The sequence below is a fragment of the Triplophysa rosa genome, linkage group LG20 (assembly GCF_024868665.1).
Source record: "Triplophysa rosa linkage group LG20, Trosa_1v2, whole genome shotgun sequence".
Taxonomy (NCBI): domain Eukaryota; kingdom Metazoa; phylum Chordata; class Actinopteri; order Cypriniformes; family Nemacheilidae; genus Triplophysa; species Triplophysa rosa.
The window spans coordinates 17,442,437-17,455,340 of record NC_079909.1 but is presented as its reverse complement, the minus strand read 5'-3'; the positions used below and the strand labels follow the sequence as shown (position 1 = coordinate 17,455,340).

General features: G+C 39.4%; 1 protein-coding gene across 16 annotated transcripts in view; it reads left to right on the top strand.

Annotated features, from left to right (window-relative positions):
• Window positions 1-12,904, top strand: part of itpr1b (inositol 1,4,5-trisphosphate receptor, type 1b) — a 109,005-nt gene that overhangs the window by 92,411 nt on the left and 3,690 nt on the right. For all 16 annotated transcript variants that reach the window (XM_057362366.1, XM_057362358.1, XM_057362369.1 and 13 more), the window contains 7 exons: window positions 436-611; window positions 2,371-2,535; window positions 2,671-2,860; window positions 3,533-3,619; window positions 4,449-4,594; window positions 5,034-5,199; window positions 6,366-6,526. In XM_057362366.1, coding sequence (XP_057218349.1) covers window positions 436-611; window positions 2,371-2,535; window positions 2,671-2,860; window positions 3,533-3,619; window positions 4,449-4,594; window positions 5,034-5,199; window positions 6,366-6,526 — 1,091 coding nt within the window. The remainder of the gene's footprint in view (window positions 1-435; window positions 612-2,370; window positions 2,536-2,670; window positions 2,861-3,532; window positions 3,620-4,448; window positions 4,595-5,033; window positions 5,200-6,365; window positions 6,527-12,904) is intronic.

Sequence of the window (12,904 nt, the reverse complement as noted above, 5' to 3'; positions counted from 1 at the left end):
CCTAAACGTGTTCAACAGGTGAACCTGCATGTTCCGCCGGGAGTCCTATTTAGATACGACGTGCAGTTGTGAATCTTCTGTTGTTTCTCATAGAGTTTTATGACACGTTTGTTTCTTGGGTTCCTATAGCTCAGTTGTTATAGCATGGTGCATATCTTGAACGCAATCGTCATAAATCTGTACGTCCTTTATGATTTTGCATGATTTATATCGAAATGTTTGGATAAAAGCGTCTTCTAAATAAAGATGGTAATCATGTAATCATTTGCCAACACACTATCCATGTGCATCGCCGATCAAATCTAAATCAAGCGCCTGAGATGGTTTAACCATGACAGATGGTGTTGTGACAATTTAGTGTGAAGGTATTTGTATTCCCGTGCTTGATTGATGGCTTGCGCACATGTCAGAATGTATTTACCTCTTTCCCTTCAGGCACTCTGGAGCCACACCTCTCCGCGCTGCTGTGGGCGGCCATGTTGGTCTCGCTGGCCATCGTTATAGTTCTTCCCCAGCCTCACGGGATCAGGGCGCTCATCGCCTCCATCATACTGCGCCTCATCTTTTCGGTCGGCCTGGAGCCCACCCTGTTCCTGCTTGGGGCTTTCAATGTGAGTGTGTGTGCTTATGAGGGAGTGTGTGTCTTACCTCAGTCCTCTGCCAAATCTCTGCGGGCCAGAAGTGTCGCTGAAGGGCAGCTCGGTGTATGTTGCATTGAGGTGTGGCGTGCGTCACTGGAGGATTCCACACGGCCTTCACAGTTCTGTGTTCAAATGGACTTGGCCCACACTATAATTCCTGTTTCTCATCATTTGCACACTCGGGTTACATTCTGCTGACCAACTAAAACAAACCCTGAAAACTAGCTAATATTTAGTTCACACAACACTTGTCAGTAGCTAGTAATGTTTTTTTGGCACTTAAACTTTGTTTACTCCCTTTAAGAACAAGCTGACAAGCACCTGACAAGCTGTGCACTAGTTTGTTTTAGTTGTAGTTATTTTGATTCAGTTTGCAGTTCATTTTATTAGGTTGTAGTTATTTGTATTTAGTTTGTAGTTGTTTTGAATTGCTTACAGTCACTTTGATTTGATTGTCTTTGATTTAGTTTGTTGTTATTTTTGTTTGGTTATGTTTATTTGGATACTGTTATAGTTTTTTATTTTGATTCAATTTGTTGTTTTATTTTATTGATTCGGTTTGAAGTTATTTTGGTTCGGTTTGTAGCTATTTAGATTCAGTTTGTAGTTGTTTTGATTCGGTTTGTTGTTATTTTGTTTCGGGTTGTAGTTATTTTGATACAGTTGGTAGGTATTTTGATACAGTTGGTAGGTATTTTGATTCAGTTTGTAGTTATTTTGATTCTGTTTGTAGTTATTTTGATTCTGTTTGTAGTTATTTTGATACAGTTGGTAGGTATTTTGATACAGTTGGTAGGTATTTTGATTCAGTTTGTAGTTATTTTGATTCAGTTTGTAGTTATTTTGATTCTGTTTGTAGTTATTTTGATACAGTTGGTAGGTATTTTGATACAGTTGGTAGGTATTTTGATTCAGTTTGTAGTTATTTTGATTCAGTTTGTAGTTATTTTGATTCTGTTTGTAGTTATTTTGATACAGTTGGTAGGTATTTTGATACAGTTGGTAGGTATTTTGATTCAGTTTGTAGTTATTTTGATTCAGTTGGTAGTTATTTTGATTCTGTTTGTAGTTATTTTGATACAGTTGGTAGGTATTTTGATACAGTTGGTAGGTATTTTGATTCAGTTTGTAGTTATTTTGATTCTGTTTGTAGTTATTTTGATACAGTTGGTAGGTATTTTGATACAGTTGGTAGGTATTTTGATTCAGTTTGTAGTTATTTTGATTCTGTTTGTAGTTATTTTGATACAGTTGGTAGGTATTTTGATACAGTTGGTAGGTATTTTGATTCAGTTTGTAGTTATTTTGATTCTGTTTGTAGTTATTTTGATACAGTTGGTAGGTATTTTGATACAGTTGGTAGGTATTTTGATTCAGTTTGTAGTTATTTTGATTCTGTTTGTAGTTATTTTGATACAGTTGGTAGGTATTTTGATTCTGTTTGTAGTTATTTTGATACAGTTGGTAGGTATTTTGATTTGGTTTGTAGTTATTTTGATTCAGTTTGTAGTTATTTCGATTCGGTTTGTAGCGGTTTGGTTTATTACCTTTAGTTGGATTTAGTTTGAAGCTATCTTAATTTTGTGGTAGTTATTCTGATTTAGTTGTAGTTGTTTTGATTGCAGATAAATGTTTTTAGCTCTAAATTTGACCAAAACTGATTACTAATTCAAATCCAGTCTTCAGCGCTTGGTATCATTTTCATGTGCCGTGTTTCTTCTATTTTTAGGTCTGCAATAAAGTGATTTTCCTGATGAGTTTCGTAGGAAATCGCGGTACATTCACGAGAGGCTATAAGGCGATGATAATGGATGTGGAGTTCCTGTATCATCTGCTCTATCTCATCATATGCAGCCTTGGAGTTTTTGTTCACGTCTTCTTCTACAGCTTGCTTGTGAGTAAAGCACACACCCACAACACATACCATCTTTCATGCATGGGTGTCACTTTTAACTGACCTTTCACCTCTCACACTTTCACCCACATGTATAGTGTATATACACACGCATTCTCACGTTACTCTCCGTAGCTCTTTGACCTGATCTACAGAGAAGAGACGCTGCTGAACGTCATCAAGAGCGTCACCAGGAACGGCCGCTCCATCGTTCTGACAGCTGTACTGGCTCTCATCCTGGTCTACCTCTTCTCCATTGTGGGATACATCATCTTTAAAGATGACTTCATCCTGACCGTGGACCGAATACCTAATAAAACTTTGGGTGAGAATAACAAACGTATTGCCTGTAGATGTCAAACAATGTTTTGTATTTGGCAACTTCCCATAGCAGATGGAAAATGTGTTGCTGTTATATGCCACTGTTTGGGTTACTGTATATGCATTTAGCCGGTTATTTCCCAAAAGTCTGGGTTATATTTCACCCCAAACAAAAGAAAGGAATAAATTTAAGTCTTTACTTTAATTTTAGGGGGGGGATATAAGTCATACACACTGTCATTGCATCCAGATGTTCATTACAATTTAAACAGAGCTTCTGTTGAAGACTTGCTTCAGGCATTTCACGAAACATAGTGATGTGTAATAAACATTTCCATGTTACGACAGCGTGTGAGAATGTTTCCTATTGGATAAGCTTCATTATTATAAAGATAGTGGCAAAATATCCTTTCATGTTTTTTTATCTGAATTTGGGGTCAAATGTGGCTCAATTGTTAGAGAAGTAGCAGCACCAAGGTCATGGGTTCGAACCCCAGGGAATGCATTTGTGTTTTAAATAATATCATCCGCCAAATACATGAATCTAAATGTCATGTGACTCGGACATGCTACATGAGGTTCAAATACTGTCCACAGACAAGTCAAATGAGGACACACACACGGCTTGCTTAAGAGTTACAATTTATAGCTTCTAATTTGACGTTTTTCCATTCAGAGCATTCTGCCAGTAAGATGGGAGAGTTCCTGGCAGGCGCTGTGTGTCGGAAAGAAGAGAATTGCTCTACAGAGACCGTGATGGATGGTATGAACCCCATCGCCTATAAAATCTCTCTCTCACACACACACACACACACACACACAGCTTGGTAAATCTAAGTAGAATGGTTGGTCATGAGACCTGAAGAATGCAGAGACTCGTCATCCTCAAGGAACCCTTCTAGGTTATGGGGGGTTAATGTTTGGGGGTCAGAGGTTAATGACAGTCAGGCACTAACAGTTCAGCAGGGTCATGCTGGCCCCGGGTTAGAGGTCAGAACAGTATCATTCGGATTTGCGAATGGGTCTGTGAGAAGTGCTAATTCAAGATGTAAGTCTGGTTTAATTTGATCAGCCAGTCTGGACCGTCTGACCCATGTGACTGTTAATTTGTAACACTAGTGTGTTTCGTCTTTACCACGCCTGTGTCAACTAACCGAGTCTGAAACTATGAATGATGCCCGTGCAGCTGTTGTTGTTAACGAAAGGTGTGTTATTTATAGAAATAACTTCTAAAATAGGCAGAAAAATCCATTAAAAGGGCTCCTTTAACTCGGGCCTATAAGCCAACACCTACACCCTAGCAACCCCATAGCAACACACTTCAAACAACTAGGAACACCTTAGCAACTGGATATCTTTTTTTTCATAAAATCTTTTTTAACTGGTTCTGTGCTAGTTTACAACGAAAAGTTGGATCACAATGTGTTGCGATCTGATAAATCCTGACATTAAGGACAGATTTGCATGGTTGTGGCGATGTAGTCTGAAGACTTTGCATAGAATATGTGCCAGACAAAGAGGACTTTGTCAGAGTAGAGTTTGTGTTTTTGTTCATTTGCTTAAGCGCTTATTGACGTTGTTGTTTCCTGTAGCTGTGGGTGTGCAGCCGACTGCAGTCGTGATCGAGGATAAAGAGAGGGCGTGTGACTCGCTTCTTATGTGCATTGTCACCGTATTGAGCCACGGCCTGCGGAGCGGTGGCGGAGTCGGAGATGTTCTGCGAAAACCATCTAAAGAGGTTCCACACTGTTTATATCAACCACGCTGAGATACATAAGCATCAATATAAGAGCTTCATAATGTGTAAAAATTGTATTGTTTTTGCAGTCACATTTAGTGATGTTGTGTTCTTGAATTTTACGTCACACTTCCCCTTCGATATTACATTGCAGATTGTTATGATTAGTGCACATCGAACAGCTTGGTTTCCTCAATCAGCGACTTTCTTTCTTCATTATTAAAGAATGTTTTGTTAAATCAGGCGTTGAATGTTTTTTTTTTTTATCCGTTTGGTGTGGTCAAAGGTCGCTTGGAGACAAATACCACACGACTGAATAGTAGAAAGTTACACATGGAGCTCAAAGGGTTATTGACGCTACACTGCACCGATATTCAGTATTGATGGGTTGAGTTAATGTCTGATCTTCTCACATCATCTTTCACTCTCTCCTCTATAGGAGCCTCTGTTTGCGGCCCGTGTGATCTACGACCTTTTGTTCTTCTTCATGGTCATCATTATAGTCCTCAACCTCATTTTTGGAGTCATCATTGACACCTTTGCTGACCTGAGAAGTGAAAAACAGAAGAAAGAGGAAGTGTTAAAAACGACCTGCTTTATTTGTGGTGAGTGGCCAGTTTGGGTATAAATGTTCAACAGTCTTTGTTTAGAAGATGGCAGTTTAAATAAAGCGGTTAGCTTCACACACTATTTCATGTCATGGACTGTAGACCCATAAAGCTCATGGGCTCATAAAGCAGTTTTGCTCTGGTGTAAACATAAGGGCGACATATCAGACCTTACTTACTTCAAAGGTGGTGGAGTCTTTGCCTTTGGCGTTTTTGACAAGGTCGTGTGTAATTTCCACTGGAAGTTCTGTTCTTCTGGAATTGAAATTTTCTCTTTAACATTCAGATGTTAAATGGATTGTTCGCCAAAAAAAAAACAGTTCTGTAATCATTTATTCGCCCTCGTGTCATTCAAAACCTGTATATACTCAAAAGAAGATATTTTGAAAAATGTTTCAGTGATGTTGTGTCTATACGGAAATCAATGGGGTCCAGTCAGTGTTGTTTGGCTACCAACATTCTTCAAAACATCTTCTTTTGTGTTCTGCAGAAGAAAGTCATACAGGTTTGGAATGACCCGAGGGTGAGTAAATGATGACACATTTTGCCTCAGAATTCATTTTTTTATGAATATTATTTTCGTTTCAAAGCTCAACGCACAACCAAATCAAATGTAAACTTCACACAAATCCGGGAAATCAAATCCAAGATGAACTGTCACGCGTGCTCGCTCTCTCTCCGATATGATCTGATGTGTGTGTGAATACATGTGTAAATGACGTGCTGTCGGTCAAGTGACGCTTTCTCATGTTGTTTACTACCCAGTCACGCATCACAAAGTGACTTCATGACCGTCACAAGATTACCTCCATTCGCTCATAACATTCACGTTTGTATACAAACCGTTTCCCTGTTTTAACTTCCTCTTCCAGACTGTACAGTTTTCATGACAAAACCACCCGAACGAAGAAACGTTGACCACTACTATACTAAACAGTTTTGAGAGATTGTTTTCACTCGCACTAGGTTAAAGGTTCAAATAAACTACAGTACACGGAGCTTATTTAGATTTCACCCTAAACAAATCCTGTTTTTAAACAATTGACAGATGCACAGCTTGTCACATCGAGATTACTCGTAATCTTGATCTTCTTACTGACCTCAACAACAAACAGCTGCCACAAATGATGGTGGTTGATACTAAGTGTTTATTTTCTCTACAGGTTTGGAGAGGGACAAGTTCGACAACAAAACGGTGACGTTTGAAGAGCATATAAAGGTGGAGCACAACATGTGGCATTACCTTTTCTTCATAGTGCTGGTGAAAGTCAAGGACTCCACTGAGTTCACGGGGCCCGAGAGCTACGTGGCCGAAATGATCCGGGTAAGGCTTCTGATTTTCACAGAGGAGAACGGATGCAATGACCCATGACTAAGAGAGACAGCAGGCTTTGTTTGTATTTACGTGAATGTTATGTTGCAAGATGGGTACGGTTATCTGTACTGATATCTCGAAGACCTTCAGTTGAACTTTGTGTTTGTTTGTTTGTCAGTGTCTGATCTCAGACCATTCAGCTGAGCATTTTCCCAGACTAGGACATCTTTAGGAAAGCTTAAAACGACAATGAAAATGAACAGCCTTCTATTAGCAGTATGCACAAACCTGTGTACGGTGTCCAGCGATTGTCAGGTGACAGCAATTTTCTCGTGAGGAACTGAGGTCATCATAAGGTAACTTGAGCCCTAGGGCCAAAGTCACATGACGAGAGGAAGTTAGTTGTGTTTACTGCAGAGGATTTTTTTTCATTTAAGAGCAGATAAGGTGTGAAGAATGCCACTGAGCGTCTACTTCTACACACAGAAAGGGAACCAGATTTACAATCACAAGGTTTTTCCCCTCTGGTGAGATAAATACGTTTATACCAGATTTCCGCAGAATTAGGCTTTTTCGAGGAATACGCAACTGTGCCACATCCTTATACTGTATGTAAAAAGGAAGGAAAGCATACTTTGGAAATCATACAGTACATTTAAAGGGACAGTACACCCAAAAATGAAACTTCTGTCTTCATTTACTCATCTTCGAGTGGTTTCAAATCTGTAAAAACAAACGTTGTTCTGATTAAACAAAAGAAGATATTTGGAAGAATGTAGGAAAGCAAACAGTTCTGGGGCACGTTTGAGTACCATTGGCATTTTTCCTACTACGGTAGTCAGTGGTGGCCGAGAACTGTTTGGTTACAAGCATTTGTCCAAGTATCTTTCTCTCTGCTCATCAGAACAAAGAAATGTATATGGATGTGGAACAACTCGAGGGTGAGTAAATGATGACAGAATTTTCATTTTTGGGTGAACTGTTCCTTTAAGAGCAACTTTAGGAGCCGATCAAAATGAACCGACCGAACCCCAGTGATTCAGAGACTGCTTTGAAGAATTTGGCCCACTTTAGGCTTTACCTGTGGGAACATAGAGTACTTATGCTATTAAACCAAATTCCTAACAGTAAATCTCTCGAATTACCACAAACCTTTAGCTTTGACTTATGTAATGACAACTTTGTGACCTCGGCTTCCTGGGGGTCGGCAAAGCTTCGGCTTGCCTTCAGATTCTAGAGTCTTAAGACTCAGATGTGTGTCTGAAAATGGCTTGGAATGTGTTAATTCCTCAGAAAAGCCATAACAACACACACACACATTTTGCTTTAGTCGGATGACCCAAGAAACAGGAGTTTCCCTTGTGTGTGTGTGTGTGTGTGTGTGCGTGCGCCTTTGCATGCATGCTTTTCTTTGAAAAATAATGTCATCCCTTTCGCCCATGCGCTCAGGGCACTTACCCCGAAAACAACATTATTTTAACTACAACAAATCGGTGGATGAACACCAGCCTTTACCAGAAAGTTCAACTGAGTTGATTTAGAAACAAAGATGCCTTTTAATAACGATGGCAATTGTGTTCCTGTGTTGTTTTTATAGTTTGTGAACTCTTTAGAGTTTATTGCAACAATTGCAATGTGACTGTTGAATATTTTTAAGGAAAGAGAAGTGCTCAGGAAAGCCCCTTCTCCACCAGCGGTTGCCGTCCTGACGCAGATGGTGCCACGGTGGGTTTCTGACACAGTTTCTGATCCGGGTGTCTTTTTGGCCCTGTTCCTGACCTCAAGTGCAGCGTTGCAAGAGGTGCCACGTGGTCTTGTGAGAAATCACCTGACTCAGGATTATCTGCTCATGAGGTCTCCCAAAAAATGAAAAGTCTTTGACCTGACAACAAAGGGTCGCGCAGTTTGCGATGCATCTGTAGGTTTTTCGAGCTTGGTAGTGGCCTGTGGGAAAGTGATAAAGAAAACCAGATGAACATAACTGTCACAACCGTCTGAGCTGGTTTTTCATTGTTGGTTTGTTTGCACATAAACTAGACTAACATCTTGAGATGCGCCACGTCTGCAGTGACCGCTGCATTTTTAACATGCCTTGTCCAGTTAAAATAAGTTCCGCTTTTGATAGAGTAGAGAATGGATATAACAATGGACTGATATAGCATGCACATTGGCAACAATAAGGGTGTTACAGTAATGGTAATACTTGAAATGAAGACGGAGACTATCAGGTGCTTTTACAGTCGTGCATTTGGACGATGCTTTTATGCAAAGTGATGTAAAACATACATTTCCCCCGTGTTTGTGTCTGTTCTCCAGGAACAAACCCTTGACCTTGATGTTGCAAGCGGTACCACTTATGCTACCAGATACAGTGTTGCTACTGTAGGTAGAGCCCCTAAATGGAACCGCTAAAGATTCCCTTCAGCTTTTTTCCCCGTGCATATCATTCACAGCTTGGTGATGACGACAGCCGTAACCTGCGTCTTCCTGCGATGAAGCGCTCAAAGTCCTGTTCAGAACCGACGCTGTTGTTGCTCTTCAGACCACAGAGCATCCTGCCTTAAATATGTCTGCTTGTGTGCGCGCGCGTGGGCTATTGTGGTATTAGTAATGAAATTCGCACTTCCCTCGTTTCCATTAAGCAGCAGATACAGTTGAATTTAATGTGGCTTAGGAACTCACTCATTTACTGGCAGTGTTGTCAAGTGTAAACAAAGCTTAGGAAATAGAGGTTTAAGGGGGGCCGGTTCGGACGCACGAACGTGCACAAATACGCAAGCCGCAATAAAAAGCACGAACCAAAACAACACTACAGCGAAAGATGCTTTTTTCCATTTCAGCCCCTAACAAAGCGAATGAGTGCTTTTTAAAGGGAATTTTTTATTCATAGAAATTGTTGTAGTTCTCGTTTCTGTAGAAGTTGGACCAGAGGAAGTGAGTATTTCAGTGTGGGCTGTAATGCAGACGAGTCACTGATTCGCTCCATTTATGTCCTACATCAGAGATGTGCTTTGTATCGTTTTATTTGTTACATATATGGCGTTTTATATATATACCTTATTGTATTTTTTGGTTTTATCTGTAACAATGTTAGCTTTATTATTTATTTAACAACACAGAAAAAAACAACTAGTTGAATTTACTTGATTTTTTGTGTTAATTTACCTTTTTTTACTTAGTTTTTTTCTTTAACATTTACTTGAAAAATTAAAAATAAGTAAATTTACTTAAAAAAGCTGTGTGCAAAAAATTAAGTAAATCCTACTAGTTTTTTTGTCAGTGTAGTTTTATTGCTAAAAGATTGCTATCACCTCAGTTAAGTTTAGATGCCAAAGCTATTTTTATTTTTTTATAGTTTAATAAACAATATTCAGGAGGGTACACACAGGCTTGTTTTGACTGGTTTTATAGGGCATGGGGTTTATGCCGCTGTAGTGTGGGAGGAGCTTTGATACTCTTGAATAATGTGGGTGAATTGATAGATTTCAAAAGTAGTCCACTCTGTGTGGCGTAGTGTGAGATTCATGTCAGGCCCGATAAGAGATAGCGAAGCGTGTCTGTGTGATGACGATGACGAAACCGCCCGACAGCTGGGCTGCTCGCGCAGACGCCGCTGTTTGTGGGCGGAGGTAAACACAAACCTCAACATCTGTGGTAGCAGGAAGTGAACACACACACACACACACACACACTCCTCTCTCATTCTCAGAATGACTGAGAGCATTACCTGTGATTTTCCCCTGCGTCTGCCTGACTCGAGTGTGTGCGTATGTTGCCCCTCCATCTGAGATTTGACAGAAACAGGGAACTTCTCTGCAGCTGAGGTGTGATCGACCTCTCTCACTTGCTTTCTGTCACCACCACACACACACACACACACACACGCACGCACACACACACACACATGCATGTGGGTAGCTGAAAAAAAGTTTAAAATGTGCATGAGCTCCTTTTTAGGTTGAAGTTTAAAAGTTATATGGGAAAGTGTGTATTATTAGATACGGTGACTGATCAACAATTCCTTTTTAGGAAATGTTTAATAGACAACGGTTTGTTAAACACGCTGACGGCATCTTTAATCAAATTTAAGATGTTGTCACGTTTCTTTTTGGCTTATTATAGTCCAGAATTAAGTCATTTGAGGTCATAAAAACGTTGCAATAATAAGAATATTAGTAACGTTTTTAAAAATAAAATGAGTGTTTAAAAGTGTTCCTTTACCTTACTTTGATTTACAACGCTGAGCTTGTAATAATCATTTATAAGTTGAGCTGTTGGGTACAATTCATGGGAAAAATCAGTTTGATGCCATTTCGCTTCAACCCACGTAAAGTATGTGAAGTGACTTGCAGTTTTATGTTTTAAACAGAGGTGGCGATAGACTGACAAAAGTTAAAGGTTACAACCTTAAATAATGATACATAAATCTTTTGACTTCCTCATATCAGGTTATTAAGATATAAGACGTTTGTGCTTAAGTGTTCACAAACGCTCTAGTTTGGGCTTGCCTGTCTGTAGGCCAAATCGTTTGTGTGTGTTTGTGTAAGTAGGCCAGCTTTGGGGAAGATTATTGGAGAAAAGAGTGTTGTGGGGTGTCTTATGGCCATTTGCACAGCCCAGCTCTTTTCCCGACAGCGTTCTTTACAGCGACTGTCACTTTTTCCTTTCTGCTGTTAAAATCTCTGTCCTTATTAGGAGCTGCGTCTGACCTCTCCCATCAGCCAGAAGTCTGACATTCCACAATCCTGTTTGGCGCTCGTAGACTTCCACTTCTGTCTCTGATCACTGCCTGGTTTATAAACCATCCAGAGATATTAGGACAAGAAGGAAATAGATTTTTTTGCTTCAATCTATTTATAGAAACTGAAAAAAAATACATCTAAAATAGATTTTATCTGGAAAGAATCTGGCTGATGATGCTGGGTGATTGCTAGGGCATTGATAAGTGGTTGCTAAGGTGTTGCGAATGGTTTCTATACGGTTGCTAGGGTGTTACTGCTCAAAGCGGGCATACACAATGGCATAGTTTGGTCCCTGGATATGGTTCAAGCCCCTTGTGCTTGTTTTATCATTCACCAGAATTTTGTTTTCAGATCTCTTGATATTATTCGAAGTATATCCACGTAGCACTTACAAGAATGATATTATTTTTTCGCAGGCAGCACAAAAACAATCAAATAAGATGAACGCTGAATGATTATATTAGTTCGGTTAAATTACATTTTCATTCTGTCCTTGAGTGGATGACATACAGTATGAGGCCACAGTTACAGGAAAGAAGTAGGACGAAATCAAACATATCTTCATTAGAATATGTTGTCATTCCTTCTGTGAAGTTCTCAGAAAGACCTCACTGATATTTCACTGATCTGTTATCTCAAAAAGAGGTCATAAAATATCATTCCTGAAAGTCTTAAAGATGTGATCAGACAGTGTTGTTAATGTGCTTTGTTAAATTAGTTCCTGTAAAATCTAAAGTGCCCTGTCCCGCAGTTAATAATCACAGGCCTGTTAGATGGTGTTCAGTGTTTTCAAGCTCTGTATCAGAGGGTGAGGCTGTCCAAATTCTCATGTGACCTTGATATTGCAGTAAGCAGGTTACACGTAGGGAATTTTGTCTGATGTAAGTATACACATACTTGTTTAGAGCATGACAAGGAAGGAATGAACACAAAAGAGGACATGACTTAACAGTTGAAGTTAAACACACTATTATTAAAATGTCCAGTTTAAAGAACACTTTGTGTCAACAGGTTTGTGTGACATCAGTGGTAGACGAATCATTCATTTTTAAAGGAAGTTTGGGTGGACACTTTGTATTACAAAGAATAATAACTTTCATTAAATCATAACAAACAATGCGTAATGGTTAACAGGGGTACACTAAAAGGTCCAGTGTGTAATCTGTGCAATATGATATACATAACTATGTCTTCATAGGTGTATAAAGACCTTTCATAATGAAGCGTTATGTTTTTATTACCTTAGAATGAGCTATTTCTATATACACACACCGCGGGTTCCCTTACATTCGACATTCGAATTCGACATGTTGTTTCTACAGTAGCCCTAATCGGACAAACTGCTGTACAGAGCGCGTTTCGTACATATATTATCTCCTTCGGCAAAGAAGCCGAAACGTGACGACATCTTGGTTTCGTAGTGCTTCGGAAGGGAGGGGTGGAGTGAGCCATTGGTTGCAATTCACAACCTCGCCACTAGATGCCGCTAAAATCTCCACATTGTTCTTTTAAAGAATTTTGGTTTGCAAAAAGTGCCATTGACATATGAATTTGTCATTTCTAACTTGATCAAAATTTGTGTGAAATTTACGTGACATTTAATGTAATTGAATGTACATTCAAGTGATTTGACATTATTGACCAA